Here is a 13,213-nt window from a genome sequence, read left to right as displayed (position 1 = left end):
TTCATTAGCAAGTTGAAAAATAAGAATGACCCAGTCTGGTTAAAAGAAAATGCAGTCTACAGAAATGTTCATTGCATTTTCATACTTTTCCCCCCACTGGTCAAATAATAAAAATCATCATATGAATGACTGACACTTAGTAATCACCTATAATGCAGTAGGACCTACACCCCTCACTATGCCCTGTGCTGGCCATCACAGCTACCTTGTTGCATACATATTTTGCTCCAGAAAAGCAAGGCTCAGCCAAGAGTCAGCACCTGCATAACTCTAAAGTCACAGGGGACCTACAATTCAAACCCAGGCCAGCTTTGCTCCAGGACATCCAGTGACATGTCATGGTCTCCACTATAGCAAAATTCACAAGTTCAAAAGGGTTTTAAGTTGTTTTATTCCTTTGTATTCTTCTTTCAACAATATCCTATTGTTCAAATTCCCAAACTCAAAACAGTTTATAAACGATTGCTGTAGTTACACTTTAATTCCTGCCCCACAGTTACTTCCACAAAGGCATTTTGCCCTGTGTAATTCCATTCTTTTCCTAGTCCTATGTCATAAGGGGAAAAAATATGTTTTTGCTTGTGAGATATCTCTAGCTCAATTTCTTTCTGGTAGTGTGTCTTTGATCAGTTCAGACATTTCTCAGACTTCGTATACACCCTCGTTTGTAGATAGCGTATGTGTTCTCTGAAACTTTTTATTGCTGTTCAGCTTTGTCTGTGTGTGTGTGCGCGCGCACGCGTGCATGTGTGTAAAGAAGGAGATTAGGACATTTAGAGAAGGAGGGCAGGGAGGAGAGATCCTGAGAATAGAAAGGAGGAAAGAAAAAAAGAGGAATGGAAAGAGACAGAGAAAGGAAATGGGAGTGGAAGGAGGGAGGACTGCTTTGTAGCTGCTAAGATTGCAGACAGAAATAGCACACAACCACTGTGAGCTGTATGCGATTCAGAAACCAAGACCAAATTTTGCTCACTTTCATTAATCAGTTGCTCGCAGAGAAGGAAATGACATCTGGTTCTGTCTTCTTCTACATCTTAATTGTTGGAAAATATTGTAAGTATGCTCATATCTAATTTTGTATACCTTAGTATTTTGTGGAATAACCACAAGCACAAATGTTTATTCCTTATATTTATGCTTTTAAGATAAAATGCACTTGCTGATAAAATTGTAATTTCACTTCAGAATTGTTCTTCTTAGTATATGTCTGGTATTTGTATTAAAAACCATAATATCTTATCATAGTCAATAGTGAAGCAAGACCGATGTGCTGTGTAAACCTAGGCTTCATAATAACCAATTCATATAATTGATTTTATAAGCAACATTATAATATTTAAAGAGTAGTAATTCTTAAACTATATTCAAGGAATATGTTCATTGAAAAAATCCTAGGAAAGTCCTCACATTTGTGCCAGCTTCTGTGTAGTTGTAATGCTCTGTCACCCTTATCCTTTGTGATTTGCTATCATAGGTGTGCTTCTGGGCAGGGAGATGCATTCATAAAACTCTTTTTATTTAGCAAGGTTTATCACTGTTCCTTGAAAGAAAAACAAGGGAAAGCACAAAGCAATGAAAAACATAGGCACAAAAGAAGCTCCAAATGGGCATGTTATTTTTACTATAATGACAAATTTTGTTTTCTCTATGTGTGCTGTGGTTTATTTTTCAGAAAATCTTTTTTAAATTCAAGGGAAACAGTTGTTGTGTGTTAAGCTCCATTTGAATTATAGTACGTAGATAGAAATAAAGTGTTTTTGTTTCTTAGGTAATAAATGATCAAAAAGTCAAAGCCAAACCAAGAACAAAACTTTCTGGGTATCTTTAATACTTTATGATTCTGGGAATGTGGGTTTTCACTAATTTAGAAATTAACAAGCCTTTTTATAGTACTGTGTCTCTTAAAAGTTTGCATAAGTTTTGTTAACTCTGAGCTCTTCTATTAAGGAATGTCTCAGGGTAACTTTCAATCCTGACTCTCCCAATTGTAATGTGTCAAAGTGATTATATTTTCCTTTTTCTTCTTCTTTCCTCCTTCCCTCTACTCCATCTCATCTAGAGTTAAAGGACAGCATCAAAACCACAGAAACTATTCAGAATCCTGGGGAAATATTCTAGTCCTAGCCTTCTCCATCTCTAATCTTGATTAGTGACATTCCTATTTTTTAACTGAAGGGAAAACAATAAATTGCAAACCACCATCAAAAATGTAATGTTTCTAATTATAATTCCATGTTTAAACTACCAGAGCTTTTGACATTTCTGGCCAACAGCTTCAAAAATTAATGCCATATTTTACCACCCCTATTCCATTTCAGTGAAATGAATAGATTAAATAAGCCAGAGGAATATTTCCAAAATAGTCTTTCTAGTATAAAGAATTTAAGGGTATATGAAAGGTGTTTAGGGCAGGTTGGGAAGCAACTTTGGCCACTGTATTACCAGTCATTTCAGGTTAGGAAAAAAATTCCATGTTTACCTGTACCCTTTTGTTAATAAATTATTTTCATGAGCAGAAAATAATAATAATGGTGGTGATGATGATGCCAAAACCCTCTGTCTCTTTAAATTTAACTTCTCTTTTGATTCAAAAGAAAATTTGGGAGTGTAGTGTAAGTTGAGAGCTCCAAGTTCTCATCCTTCCAGGCCTTCCCCAGGAAATGAGGGCATAAACATTTGCAGCAAAGTTTGGCAAGCCAATTCCTGGCTACATGGTATTAACTGCATGTTAGGGTGGGGGAACACTTGTCAGGGATCCCCTGAAATAGCACTCACAGCCATGGCTCACCTTGAGTTTAGCCCCTCACCCAGGCCCCACCTAAGTGAGAATTTCCTGGGCACATAGCAACGGAAATCAACAGCCACGCATAAGGACAAATTTTTAAACCTCTGTGAATGCCCCATGGTTGTTGTTTCTTTGTGTGTTTGCTTTGTTTTGTTTTGTTTTGATTTGGTTTGGTTTGGTTTTTTATCTACTTTCCTGTTACGGGAAAGGCGATGTGATATCATGGAAGACACCTAACCTAAGATGCTTAACTGCACTACCATGTACCGGTTCTATGGTTTTCAGCAAATGATTTACCTCTTCTGAGTATGTGAAATGGCAATCAAATCCTTTACCCTGTCTACCTCTCAGAAACCCTGTGTTCCGTTCTTTATTACAAAAATTACCTCCTGAATCTTCACAACAACTCTATTATGTGGATACAATTAAGCACACGAGGTAGGACATTCAGTGCCTTGTCACAAGACTCGAGCTAATAAATGCCAAGATTGGAATGCTTTCAAAGCCCATGCTCTCTCCCCTAGACCATGATAATTCTCAGTAGCCATAATGTGTATAAATGGGCTTTGAAAACTATAAAGCCTGTTACAGACGTAAGCAACTATTAGTCATCCTTTCAACCAAAAATACCTATGCATGCCAGAGCAGTGACCATGCTTTATTCACCTATCTTATTAAAGTAAGCATGGTCCCTGCTCTGAAGGGATAGAATGGAGAAAACGGCACGTTGATCTAGAATTCAGTTCAATAAGACAAGTGCAAAAATTGAGGTCCACACAAACAGAGGTGACATTAAGACTTAGAAAAGATTTCCTTTTAGCCTTGAGAATTTTTCATTCTTTAAAAATCCTTCTGCCCATAGTCTAATTAATTGTATTGTGCCAATGTTAATTTTTTAGTTTTTTAATGTACTAAATTTATGTAAGATTAAGGAAAGCTGGGTGAAAGGTGTATGGGACCTCTCTATACTATTTTTTCAACTTCTTGTAAGTATATAATTATTTCAGAATTCATGGTTAAAAAACAATCCCCAGGACAACTTGTATTATAAGTTCTTATCAGAAAATGCTGTATTATTTCTTAAATGATATCACTAAGCAAAACAATTCTTTTACTTAATGTTTTAGATAGGCAGGAAACAAGTGAAGATATAGTAAATAGAAGGAGTTCAAACAAGCTTGATCCACTTTAGTATTTTGCCAAGGACCGGCCCAGCATAGTAAGGTCTTCTCTTTCAGACTCCTAGAGACACTTACCAGGCTACCTGGCCTTTGCTTTGGATCCCAGCACTGGCATAACTTGTAACAGTTTTCTTCTGTAACTATGAAGAAGAGAAAAGGAAGAGACAATTCCAGAACAGACCACTAGCTTGGTTAGTACATGGAAAAAGAGAATGTTGGCATATTTATCCAATTCCAAAAGATGGGAGAATAAACATACCAATATGCAGACCACGGAGGTATACTGTGTTCCACCTTATACTTTGGCGGGGGGGTTGGGTTTTTTTTTAATTTGTATAAATTTATGGGGCATGAGTGCAATTTTGTTACATGCCTAGATTGCATGGTGGTCAACTCAGGACTTTTAGGGTAACATGCATGGTACCAATTAAATAACTTCTCACCACCGTATATTGTGGAGGCTGCTGACAATTTTGTATTGTTTTTACTACATATTTTGAATCATATTTTTAAGTTTCAAATGGAAGGAAAATTAACAAATCTGTGCAAATGCACCCCGATCTACATCAAGGGAAATTATTATGTTTGTGAACTAAATAGTCTTTCAAGCACAATTTCACACATTGGTACAAACTTGTTAAACTAAAATGCCTGGAGTTGAGTATTCTAGTTAGGTTTAACTTTCTGTCTGAAAAACTGTAAGCATTTAGACCATTTGATTTCAATCCTTATGTTTACGGGTGTAGTTGTTTTTCTATTTCCCATTTATTGAGAGGTCTCCATGGATGAGGAACAATGTAAGTGCTTTACAAACATGATCTTATTTTATTCCTATAATAACCCTATGAGATATTCTTGCTTTACAAAATAGGAAACAGAGAATGAGAAATATTTGGTAGCATTCCTGGCACCACTTCTTAGTAATGTTGCAAAGGAGATTTGAATCCAAGTCTATCTCCTTAAGCCTATGCTATTAAACATGATTCAATGCTAACACTTTCTTAAATTATAATATAGAATTTAAAGTGACTTTAACAGACCCCTGACCTAGCTCACTGGCCTTCAAGCAAGTTAGATCTTTCTCTATTTTAGATATTAATCCATAAAGATATATTGACCAGCCCAAGGTCTCAAAGCTGGTAAATCCAGGGCTTCCACCACCTACGGTGAGGGCCTCCCCATCCAAGGCAAGTTTAACAAATCCATGCTAGGAGTTTATATATCTCCTCTAACGAGCTGGTGCTATCTGCTTTGTATACATTCCTCAGTGTACACCAACAACTGATGAATTAGTATATGTAAATAATTTGAATACATAGAAAGCACTTTTGTTTGCAGCACATGAAACTTAGCTATACATACAGCAAGTGCCAATAAATATTGACTTAATTCCTACATTAGTTTACCTCTCCCTCCTTCTGGATATTTTATTAGCCCCACAACCCCAACAGCTCTATTTCCTGCCTATGTGTAGTGGTCCAATACTCTTTCATCTTTTTAAATTCTACAGCTTCATCTATTTCTGTGATCAGAACAACAAGGACCCAACACTAAACCAAAAGCTCTTTCCTTCTTTGGAGATAAGCAGGGGCAAGTTGTGAATATTTCAAATTTAGGTTTTGTTCTCTGTCACAACAAAAATAAATGTCAAATGGAAAAGGGACAGTGTAAAGTGAGATATCGTGTTGTTCATGTTAGAACTTGGTATTTTCCTACTAAATAACTGTATTTTATAGCAACCTGGATATTATATTTGTTGTTAAATAGATTCATTTTATAATTATTTCAACACTACCTAAATTAACTGGGTCTCCTTATTTCTTCAATTTTTTATGATAATGAATATGCCTTTTGGAAATCATAAATGTTTTCAAAAAATTTCTGAGAGTTAATCTTTGGGAATGGTACTCTTGGGACTTTTCACCAGATGGTCTAGGCCACCTGGAGCCCTTGTCTCTGGCCATTGTGCCAGCAACTCTCTCCACCTCTCTCTCCCCATCATTCTTCCTCAACTCCTCCTCCCATATTGCTCCAGGAACTCAAGTTCTCATTGAGTTCCTATACAGATGGACACAGCTCTCTCTCTCCTTAGCTCCTGTTTCCAAATGCAATCCTAGGTCTACATTTAGACAGGGTGCTCAGTTGAACCAAAATATTACCCACATGATTAGCTACAAATGAAACAGCAGATAATCTGATATATTCTTTAATAGTAAGATTCACACTTAAAAAAACAAAAAGCTGTTGAGATTTTAAACAATTTTTTTGTTAGAGGATTGAGTATCCACTTGAACTAAGAGGCCATATAATTATATGAGTTATTCCATTGATTAAAACATATAGTTGGCCAGGCATGGTGGCTCACGCCTGTAATCCCAGCACTTTGGGAGGCCAAGGCAGGAGGATCACTTGAGGTCAGGAGTTCAAGACCAGCCTGGCCAACATGGCGAAACCCCATCACTACTAAAAATACAAAAGTTAGCCGGGCGTGGTGGTGGGCGCCTGTAATCCCAGCTACTCAGGTGGCTGAGGCTGGAGAATCGCTTGAACCCAGGAGGCAGAGGTTGCAATGAGCCAAGATCATGCCACTGCACTCCAGACTAGGTGACAAGAGTGAGACTCCATCTTCCCAATTACAAAAAAAAAAAATTATATATATCAGTATATATATATATATATATATATATACTGTTGCCTCCTACTAATCTTTTCCCTTGGTTCTCATCTAATTCATTTAAGGAAAAATGAAGTTTCTTTTTCCACTTCCCACAGTCTGATCCTCGAGTAAATTGCTATTACTTAGACAGTTTCTACTTAATGTCGCTCAAGTACTATTTTTAATTTCAGTTTCTTAAAATCAGACTTTTTTGAGTTGGAAGGCAAGGTAAAGCTATAAAGGACAACATTCTCATTTTTCACATAGAAAGAAACTCAGGCCATATAGCTGTGTTCCCTTTAGTTTTCAGCTGTCTTATTCTTAACTCCCTTTTAAAAGTGGGTCTCCAAATTTCATATGTAGGACAAAAAGGGCAAGAAATATCAAAAGGGTAAAACAGGAAAGAACCTAGACAGAAATTATTAAAATAAATTTATTATCTACCAAAATTCTAGCGTCAATGATTAAGACTTTGCCAATACACTAAGCTAGTATAATCCCTCTTCACATACCTACCTTGTAGAAAAACATTTAAATCATTCTCACAACCAAGGAGAGAAAGGTTCTCATTGCGCCTGCCCATTGTCATGTTTGCAGCCAGGCCCAGAGGAACTTTAATGAAAGGGACTTTAAAAATGCTTAGAGTAAGGCGGGGGGTAGTGTCTCATGCCTATAATCCCAGCACTTTGGGAAGCCAAGCCAGGTGGATTGCTTGAGCCTAGGAGTTCAAGACCAGCCTGGGCAACATGGCGCGACCCCCCATCTCTACAAAAAATACAAAATTTAGCCAGTCGTGGTGGTAAGCATCTGTAGTTCCAGCTACTCGGGAAGCTGAGATGGGAGGATCGCTTGAGCCTGGGAGGTGGAGGTTGCAGTGAGCCAAGATGGCCACTGCACTCCAGCCTAGGCAACAGAGCAAGACCCTGTGTCAGAAAAAGAAAAAAAAAATGCTCAGAGTAAGTCAACACCCAGTGGATGTCTTCACTATTAATATCTCCTCTCCAGTCCATGCTCCTATCATATTCCCCAGATAATAGAGTCATCTCTAAAGATGCAGCCCTTTTCATCACATGCCATGCAAATCATGAATCTGGCCCTTGGGGTCACCCCTCTAAGGTGAGAGAGGCTTCATGTGCCACAGGTTGAAAAATGAGACTGAGCATTGCTACAGCAGAAGAAACTTTGCCAACTTCTCAGGAGTAATTTATAAACTATCAGAATCTCTCAGACACTTCTAGTGTCCAGAGAATTGCCCTCTTTTTTCTGGGTGCCCCAGATAATGTAGGCACCAAATACCTGTGTGCTTCACTGCTCCCATAACCTCTTCATTCCCACCAAAAAAGAATGCCATCTCTTCTGTCTTTCTGCCTATGCAGGTGCCAGAGAGGGCGGACAGTGGAGGCCCTGGTCGTAGGGAGTCAAATATCCCTAACCTTACTGTTTTCTTCCCTCTCCCCACCCCAGCACACACAGTTTCCTGATATAGAGTAACATGTTTCAATCCTCACCTTTGTGGGGATTGAAAGGACACTCACAGAGCAACACAGAGCATCCTCACTGTTATGTTAAACGACCCCAAGATATTCATTCCTGATATGGTAAACCATAAATCCCACACTGGTCGTAAACTCTGCTATCATGAAAGTCTGATCTCTTTTTTCGCTTGCTTGTTTTGTTGTTGTTGTTTATGAGACAGGGTTTTGCTCTGTGGCCCAGGCTGGAGTGCAGTGGTGTGATCACAGCTCACTGCAGCCTCAATCTCCTGGACTCAAGTGATCCTCCCACCTCAGCCTCCTGAGTAGCTGGTACCACAGGTGCATGCCACCACGCCTGGCTAATTTTTGTATTTTTTGTAGAGATGGGAGTTTCACCATGTTGCCCAGACTGGTCTCGAACTCCTGGGCTCAAGCCATCCGCCCACCTCAGCCTCTCAAATCTCTGGGATTACAGGCATGAGCCACTGCTCCCAAACTCCTTCAAGTTTTGATCCTGCTACATGCTTGGGTTTCTCCTCCTTTGCTTCTCTCCCAGATGGACTATTTAGTGCCAAGTGGACTCCCTGCAGCTTTCCCTTTCCTGGCTAAGCAACCTAAATACTGGCTTCCAGTTCTAATTAAGCAGTTCCTCTTTCTCCCTTAGCGCTTAATTTCTCCTTCCTATCTTAATGATTCTCTGTATTCCTTACTCTCACCACATCTTCAGACAAAATACAGACAAAATACCCACAAAGAGAAACTCTCCTGTCTTGGTCCCAAATCTTGCAACCCAAATTCTGATTTCTACTCATTTCATTTCCCTAATAAATACTTCCTCCTCATGAATTAGGACTTTCATAGAGAACAGCTGCCTGTTAAACATACTACTTGCAGCTTATACCCCTCCCTCATTTTGCAGTTACCTGGGTTCATGGACATTTTTGGCCGATTTTTTTCAGTGTTATGTAAATTGGTTCCAACACCTGATCCTCATAATACAAGCAAGTTATGACCCTGCAGGTTCATGTAGTTGCAGCCATTTAAACAGATAAATCTTACTTTACAGAGTTTAAATTAAAACGTTATAAAATAGAACATGCAAATAGATAGGAAATGACAAATTTTGAACAAAATTTATATGTGTGTGTGCCTGGACTTAGTGAAAGAAATCAGATAAGCTGCCCTAGGAAGCTTTTTTGGAAGCTTTTATCCAGGCACATATTGCAAGTATAAGTTAATGAAAATAACTGTTCTCAGGTGCATCACTCATTGGCTTCTGAGATACAGCACAATCCACTCTGCCATTACCTTCACTCATAAAACCTCGGATTCTTTTTATCCTCTTCTCTCACCCTCTGTTGCTCACCCTAGCCTTTTGATATTTTAATTGTTTTTTCCCAGAGCAGGCTAGAAATGTTTGATTCATTTTCAATGGTCCAGAAGATTTGCCGTTTTTACTTTCTCAGTTGTGGCTGATTTGCTGGAAATTGCAAAACTGCCTCATGGTTTATAAATGTTTCTACTTTCTCACACATTTCAAACTTAGACACAATGACATCATCAGTCATGCTTTCTGTTAGCTTCTTAACCTCCATTTAACCTCCTTTTTGGTTAAGATCAGGAGAGATGGCCAGTTTAGCAAAGTCAAATTTAGATTTTTATTTCGCCCTTCTAATTGCAGTCGTTACCCCTGATCCTATGAACTTGCAGCACAACAGTTTAAGCTCCCTGGAAAGGAAAGAGGGATTGTTTTTGTTTGTTGATATTTTCTCAACCACTGAGCATTCGTCTTCAGTGGTGATCCAAAATAATGTGGCAAGTCATTTGTCTATCAAATCCATTTTGATGGAAAAAATCTGTACGAAGCTTTTTGTAGCACGTCTGGCTCTTGGGCACCTTTTTTCAAAGTTTCTATGCTAGTAGACAGGGCAGGTTCAATTTGAAAGCTCCATGCCCTCTTCTGTTCTTCAATCCCCTAGAGGCTTTGAGTCTTTTTTGAGACAGGGTCTTGCTCTCCTGGCCCAGGCTGGAGTGCAGTGATGCAATCTTGGCTCACTGCAAACTCTGCCCCCTGGCTCAAGCAATCCTCCCAACTAAGCCTCGCGAGTTGCTGGGACTACAGGTGCATGCCACCATGCCTACCTATTTAAAAAAAAATTATGGAGAGGAAGACACACTACATTGCCCAGGCTGGTCCTAAACGCCTGGGCTCAAGCCATCTGCCTACCTCAGCCTCCCAAAGTGCTGGGATTGAGCCACTGCACCTGGCCTGTCTTTGACTCTTCACTATTTCTCTCTCTCTGATCCAAGGCCCTTGGCCTCACTCTCTGCCCCTCTGTTTCCTCCAATCACTCAGCTCCTCACTCCTGATCCACTCCTGACACACATATTCCCCTACTGCACAGGGTCATCTTGAACACAAAATTTACTTCTATTCTAATTTTTTCAGGAGAATCCACCCTTCGGTTTTTGTCATTTTTTCCCTCAGAAAGCACGGGGTTGGGGAGGGGTTCAGAGAATGTTAACAAAGATAATGCCAGCATTCTCTGACATGAAGTTTGAGGGTGGAAGGAAATGTTATAAACTACTACTACACACACACTTTAAATCTTATGCCATCATTAACATTAAGCATACCAAATCCAGGTACGATATATAGTGTAAACATTTTCACGTTTATAGACCACAAACCTCAGATGTGCAAAAATTACATTTTATATTTCTATGACTAAAATTCAGAGCTCATGACTCCTACATAAAATAATAGAACATTTAAATTTGCTAATTCAAAGTAGCTTGGTTTTAAAATCTGACACTTTTTCTTTAAAATGCAATCTGGGTTTTCTTTTGGTTTGGGTTTTTTGTTTTTTGTTTTTTTGTTTGTTTGTTTTACATTTAGGGGGTATATGCTCAGGTTCGTTACATGGGTATGTCGTGTGATGCTGCGGCTTAGGCTTCTGATGATCCCATCACCCAAGTAATGAGCATACTGCTTGTTAGGCAGTTTTTCAGAATTTGCCCCCCCCGCTTTTGGAATCCCCAGTGTCTCTTGTCCCCATCCTTTTGTGCATGTTTACCCATGCACCCAGTGTTCAGCTCCCACTTATAAGTGAGAACATGTAGCATTTGTTTTTCTGTCTCTGTGTGAATTTACTTAGGATAATTGCCTCCAGCTGCATCCCTGTTGCTGCAAAGGACAGGATTTCATTTTTTTTATGGCTGGGTAGTATTCCGTGGTACCATATTTTCTTTATCTGATCTACCGTTGGTGGGCATCTAGATGGATTCCATGTCTTTGCTATTGTGAATAGTGCTGTGATATATATATGAGTGGAGGTGTCTTTTTGGTAGAGCTGTGTATAAAATACAATCTCAATCACTTAAGAAATCTTACCTGCACTACCCTTTTTCCCTTCTGACCAACAGCATCTGATTTCGGTGACAGTTTTGCAAACATCAAAATTGAGGAGGCAGGTAGAGAGGTGAACATCTCCAGTCACTTTGCCAGCTATTCATGAGGGTTAACTCACTCTGGCAGGGATGGGTGACACCAGCACCCACCAAAGCATTCAACCACTCTTCCACATTGTTCTCCAGCTAATCCACATGCTTCTCACCAAAGACCACCACCACCATCTGCTCATAGCCTTCTCAGGAGAGCACAGGAAGCCCTCAAGTGTCTTTCCTCACCTATTGGGAACTCAGGCAGATTCGGGGCTGACAAAGGACCTGTGTCTAGCTCACACATTCACCATCCCCTCCCTCACTTCAAGATCCTGCTTCTCCTAGAGACGTGCCCTTTCTTTGAGCTGGACATTAGGATTTGAGACAAGAATCACTTCTGCTTAGGCAGTCCCCCAAATTCGCTTAGCAATTTCCACCTCCTCCCTTGCCCTACAGAGTTTTAATACCAAAGGAACAGGGTGCTTCCTTCTCACATTTCATTCTCAGCAGGTTCAGGAAAACTGCTTTGAGGGCATCACACATGCTTAACCCTTAATTCTCGCTAGAGGTTGTGGAAAGACTGGATGTTCTGTGTCCTTCATTACTGGGTCTTAATGTTCAAGACCAATATGGTAGAATCTAACAAGTAAATAAAAAGAAAGAAAAAATATTATCTCTCTCAAGCACCTATCTTTTGCCACTGAAAGCCATGACTCTAAAGCTTTGGAATTTAAAGCCAAGAAGGTAAGGACTCTAGAAAGTTTTTTTGTGCTCTGCCTTCCCTGAGCAATAAAGTACAGTCTACATTTCTAGTTTTAGTGGTGGAAGAATAAAAAAGGAATAACCACGAAGGGAAGCATACATGGACATACCCTAAAATCAGTAATTATAAACACAAAGCCACAGTAATTAGAAATAATCATTATAGGCCGGGCGCGGTGGCTCACGCTTGTAATCCCAGCACTTTGGGAGGCCGAGGCGGGCGGATCACGAGGTCAGGAGATCGAGACCACGGTGAAACCCCGTCTCTACTAAAAATACAAAAAAATTAGCCGGGCGTGGTGGCGGGCGCCTGTAGTCCCAGCTGCTCGGAGAGGCTGAGGCAAGAGAATGGCGTGAACCCGGGAGGCAGAGCTTGCAGTGAGCCGAGATTGCACCACTGCACTCCAGCCTGGGCGACAGAGTGAGACTCCGTCTCAAAAAATAATAATAATGATCATTATAACAAAATACCTTAGTAAGAGATGCACCCTTTTTATTTGCAAATCATATCATATCAAATTTTTAGCTATTTCCCAACACTGTAAGATAGACACAAGTGAATATGCATATTTACCCTTACTCTCAAGAAACTTCTATAAGAGAATTGGAATTTTCAAAACTTGCCTAATGATAGATAGGGTTAGCCTATCTTCATTTAGTCATTTATTTTTTGAGTCACACACAAAAAATGTGCTTACCCTATTTGGATTCTAACTCAAATATCTTGGCTCAAAATTCTGTACTCTTTCTGATACCACTTTTCCCTACTCTTCTATTCTGTTGCCCACAATGGTTTCTCATATTTCACTTACACCTGCCTTTCATGTAACTTTTATTTTTAATCTCTTTTCCCTACACTTTTCTATATGCTTTTTTCCTATTTAATCAACACTAATCACAATATTATAGA

The 13,213-nt window shown here is 39.4% G+C and overlaps 1 protein-coding gene across 1 annotated transcript in view; it reads left to right on the top strand.

Moving 5' to 3' along the window:
• Nucleotides 1–909: 909 nt before the first annotated feature.
• LOC116463451 (relaxin receptor 1) overlaps nt 910–13,213 on the top strand; it is a 122,625-nt gene continuing 110,321 nt past the window's right edge. Inside the window, exon 1 of the mRNA XM_032146562.2 lies at nt 910–1,053. Within this exon, the coding sequence (XP_032002453.1) occupies nt 939–1,053 (115 nt within the window). The 5' untranslated portion in view covers nt 910–938. The remainder of the gene's footprint in view (nt 1,054–13,213) is intronic.

The sequence above is a fragment of the Hylobates moloch genome, unplaced genomic scaffold (assembly GCF_009828535.3).
Source record: "Hylobates moloch isolate HMO894 unplaced genomic scaffold, HMol_V3 SCAFFOLD_37, whole genome shotgun sequence".
Taxonomy (NCBI): Eukaryota; Metazoa; Chordata; class Mammalia; order Primates; family Hylobatidae; genus Hylobates; species Hylobates moloch.
The sequence above is the reverse complement of the archived record's forward strand: the minus strand, read 5'-3'. Positions and strand labels throughout refer to the sequence as shown.